Raw genomic sequence first — 4,092 nt, forward strand, 5'->3', positions numbered from 1 at the left:
GTTCCCCCAAAACCACCATAGACAAAGGCAGTCTTCCCTCCTCATCTACTTCTCTGTAGCATTTGCCACTGTTGCCCGCTTCCATTTTTTGTTGTTGTTGTTTAAATTCTCTTCTCTTTTCACTAGGGGCAACATAACCCTGATTCTCCTTTGATATTTTCTGACCACTCTTTTGACTCGTTCTTTGGCTCTTTCTCTATGCCCCCTATTAAAAATGACATTCTTTGACTCTCTTACCTTCACCAAGAAGAATCCTGAACCTGAACTCTCCTTCTATCCCACTCACTTATTCATAACACACAACCCTCTCTGGGCTTCAAATGGTTCCTGAGGAAGGGAAATTGCTGGACTTCATGATCCAAAATGTCCTTTCGGGCTATGCAGTGATATGTTAGTCTAACCTAATCCCATTTCTATATGCCACTGGTATGTAGTACAGTTTCAGAGAGCCAGTGCAAGTCTGTGATAGAGCTAAGACCACCGGGAAGTTATCACTTCCAGTGTGGGAAGGAATCTTATACATCACCATGTCTGAAACTTTCATTTTATAGCTGAAGAAAACCTAGTTCCAGAGTGAGTACTCGATTACCTCACAGCAGATGTGGGTATAAGAAGCAAGTCTCCTGGGTTCTCACATGTTACAAAACTGGAGATTACGTATCTTCTAAAGCTGGTTGAAGTGCATAATGGTATCAGAGTAAAATGTGATATAGAAGGTATAAATTGGTGTAGAACACTTTAGAGCTTTTTTTACCCTTAAAAAAAAATAAACTATACTGTAACTCCAAGAACTCTGGAGAGATATTTGCTATAGCCAGTACTTTACACAAAGTAGAAAGATCTGATCACATATAACATCTTAGATTTATGTTTTTAAATAGCCAAATAAAACAAAGCATCAAGTCATAGAATACATACATTATGTCATATGTTCAAAGCACAATTTAATAGTTCATATAATTTAAGAGTTACATACACACTAGCATATGAACAAATATTAGTCTACTAGAACAAAGCTTTAAGAAGACATTTTGGTATTGACATCCACATATTTATGGCAACAAATAATGATGACTTTAAACTTTCAATAAGATCTTTTCAAGGATAGGAAATTTACAGCATGAAAAGATGGTCAAACAAATGTACCTTTATTGCACTATTTATCTAACATGATGAGGGACGCAGCACTACTAAGTAAATTTTATCAGTGAAGTCTGTTTACTCTGGTCTGAAATGATGAATTTAGCTGAATTAGTCCCAGATCTAACTTTATTTTAGGCTTTATAAATAATTGCTGTTTGGTTCTTCCAAATGAAATAGGACACTGATGCTTTTCTTGAAAATAACTTTTGTCCTAATAAGTTAGTAAACTCTCTTTTTAAAGAACACCAATACACAAAATTTAATTTTTCTTTCAAGAATCCAGAATAAAAAGACAATGTCAGTTAAATCACCTCTAGGCCAGCTTTGAAATGATCAGTGGTGCTAAAGACTTGCTATCATTATCTAGAACTTTAACTCTGGAGAACAACCCCATCTTTCTCTGGCACATTGAGGAACCAAAGGGCTATACTACGTTTCCTAACAACCTTTTAGAGACCATTTGGTTGTATTTCAAAAACCAAAAACCATTTCTGTCCTGATGTTTCTTTTGTAGACCACACACAAAGGTAAAGATAATAAAAATGCAGGCACAAAACTAAGTGGACGCCACAAAGGGTGTGTCTGAAAACACTGAATTGACTGAATCTGAATCAGATTTCACCCTCGTAGACTTTAAGATGCCCTCAGCTATAACCGTTTCACTGGGAAAGAGCCTGACTTTCCCATTCTGCCCTGCTGCGGTATCCTTCAGGGGTTCCAAAAACACCACTCTTTTACCTGCACCTGCCTTCCGTTCATCAGCGGGGGCATCACTAGCTGGGCCGGGATTGAGAATAGATGAATGGGCATTGCTTTGGTTTAGCATATTTTTTTGTCTCTTGGCTTTACACCTGCAGGGACACGGTGTCAGATACAGGTACAAAAGTACCAAAACGATGCTGGCCACACAGGCGGCAAGAGTGGTAAAAGCTGTGTTAAATGCTTCATGGGCATGGGATCTGTTTACAGTGAAATTGCTCACATTTATTGTGACATCCACAGTTTCATTTAACAGGCGTTGCCTATTCATTGCAATACAGGAATACACTCCAGCATCCTCAAAACGAGGGCTTTCTATAAGCAGGCTTCCATTGCGAAACACATGAAAGTTTTCCACTTCTTTGTCCGGCTCCAGCAGTCTGTTATCTGGACTGACCCACATGAAATCAGTATTTGAACGACCAGTCTTGCTGTCACAGTGAACAATCAGCCTTTCCCCGACTTGAGCCTCATGAATAAAGCCAAGTGCACGAAAGGAGCCATTGATGATACTGTCAGAGCAATTCATAAAGCTATCCTGGAGCAGAAGCACCTGATGGGAGTGCGTAGAGTCAGACCACAGGCGACAGGTATAGTCATTCTTAAAATCCATCACTGAGCTAAAGTGTCTACGATACCAAAAGATCAGCAACGAGTTAAGGGAACAGTCACAGACAAATGGGTTTCCATGAAGGTAGATGCCTCTCAGCTGCTTTCCTGGCACTAAATTTATATGGTGCATTGGCAGGGAGGGGATCCGGTTATAAGAAACGTCTAGAAACATCAGTTCTGTCAGTTTGAACCTTCCTACATACAAATCCATGGGAAACTGCGTGAGAAAGTTTCCACTTAAGTAGAGTTTTTGCAATTGGGAGAGACCTCCAAACGCTGAAGGATCGAGATAGGAAATGTGATTGTTATAAAGTAGGAGCACTTCCAGAACCTTCAACTCTTGGAACACTGCACTTTTCAAGGTCTTAAGCTTATTGGATGATAAGTCAAGACACTTCAAATTTGGAGTTGTGGAAAAACTGCCCATGGAAATGCTGGTGATGTTGTTATGACGAATAATTAGGGTGTTTAGCTTTCCAAACGATACTGGAATCCACTCAGAATCCAGAAGCCCAATTCTGTTGTAACTCAGATCCAGTCTCTTAATCAGTCTGAAAAGGTTCCCAGGCACCTTGGACAGGTTTTTGTTGGTGCAGCTCACGATGTCAGTGGCACAGATGCAAGCTGTGGGGCACACCCCGGAGGCAGCAGGGCTCACAGTCACTGTAATAACCAACAAACACAGCAGTTCCCTGCAGCCGGGTCTGACAACTCCAGGCAGGGTGAGCAGTGTGTGTAAACGCAAAGACATTATGGTCGCCTCTAAGTCTCTTCCAGGCGCCTTTGCCACCAGCTCAGCCTTCCACCAGTGAACCTGGTAAACAATCAATATTTAAAGAGTGGTAAAACAAGCAAAGTTAACTACCACCAGTTAACCCTTAAGAGGCACACCTTGCTTGCTTTCCAGTAACTTTGGAAATGGAGGTTTTATTTCACCCTTGGAACCTACGTAGCCTTTTTACTGTTAAATACAATCTTTCTTGGGTTAATCCTGCTTACAGATATCCACAGCCACAGTCTATCAATACAACCGTCTCAATATCAGAAACTCAATATTTTTTAAAGGTGCATCCTGCTTTGTTTTTTTTTAATTCCCTCCTATTGACAAAAATAAAAAATAAAAAAAATAAATACACAAATGCATGCTATAAACAATTAAACGGAAATACTTAGCAAGCCACCAGCCCAGAACACAACTCACAGAGCTGAGGAGCCTTAAGGGCTCTGGGGATAGGCCGCCGACGGTGGTGTCTTCCGAAGGTTTGTGCGTCTGTTCTGTCTCTGGCTGTCACTCTTGCATCTTCCGAGTTCCTTTCCCTCTAGCTCCCGGCGGGCGGCAGCCTCTCGCTAGCTCTCAACTTTGGGAGTTTTAAGCAGCCGCGGCGGCAGCAGCAACCCCAGGCGCAGGAAACGTCTCCGCCAGCTCCAGTGGATTCTCCTGGACTCTCTTCATTGCTGGGCTGCAGGTACAGCCTCGGCGCTCTGGCCGTCGTGCGCCCGCGCGCTGGGCACCCCGCTCCGGCAGCCGGGTCCGAGGGGCGGAGGCGCGGGCAGCCAGAGGGACCGGCCCCGCCTCTC

General features: G+C 42.5%; 2 protein-coding genes across 14 annotated transcripts in view; one reads left to right on the top strand and one right to left on the bottom strand.

Moving 5' to 3' along the window:
* Window positions 1–848: 848 nt before the first annotated feature.
* AMIGO2 (adhesion molecule with Ig like domain 2) lies at window positions 849–4,086 on the bottom strand. The gene is made up of 2 exons (XM_011368198.2): window positions 3,716–4,086; window positions 849–3,328 (listed from the first exon to the last, which is right to left on the bottom strand). Exon 2 carries the CDS (start codon window positions 3,263–3,265, stop codon window positions 1,700–1,702), a length of 1,566 nt encoding a protein of 521 aa, XP_011366500.1. The 5' UTR covers window positions 3,266–3,328; window positions 3,716–4,086; the 3' UTR covers window positions 849–1,699.
* Window positions 3,855–4,092, top strand: part of PCED1B (PC-esterase domain containing 1B) — a 151,747-nt gene continuing 151,509 nt past the window's right edge. For all 13 annotated transcript variants that reach the window (XR_002782323.1, XR_002782325.1, XR_896357.2 and 10 more), the window contains exon 1: window positions 3,855–3,980. The gene's annotated coding sequence lies outside the window, so the exon portion shown is untranslated. The remainder of the gene's footprint in view (window positions 3,981–4,092) is intronic.

Source organism: Pteropus vampyrus, unplaced genomic scaffold (assembly GCF_000151845.1).
Source record: "Pteropus vampyrus isolate Shadow unplaced genomic scaffold, Pvam_2.0 Scaffold140, whole genome shotgun sequence".
Classification (NCBI taxonomy): domain Eukaryota; kingdom Metazoa; phylum Chordata; class Mammalia; order Chiroptera; family Pteropodidae; genus Pteropus; species Pteropus vampyrus.

What these genes read in the sequence shown, in the direction of transcription:
- AMIGO2 (XM_011368198.2), bottom strand. Translation starts at nt 3,265, where the DNA reads ATGTCTTTGCGTTTACACACACTGCTCACCCTGCCTGGAGTTGTCAGA.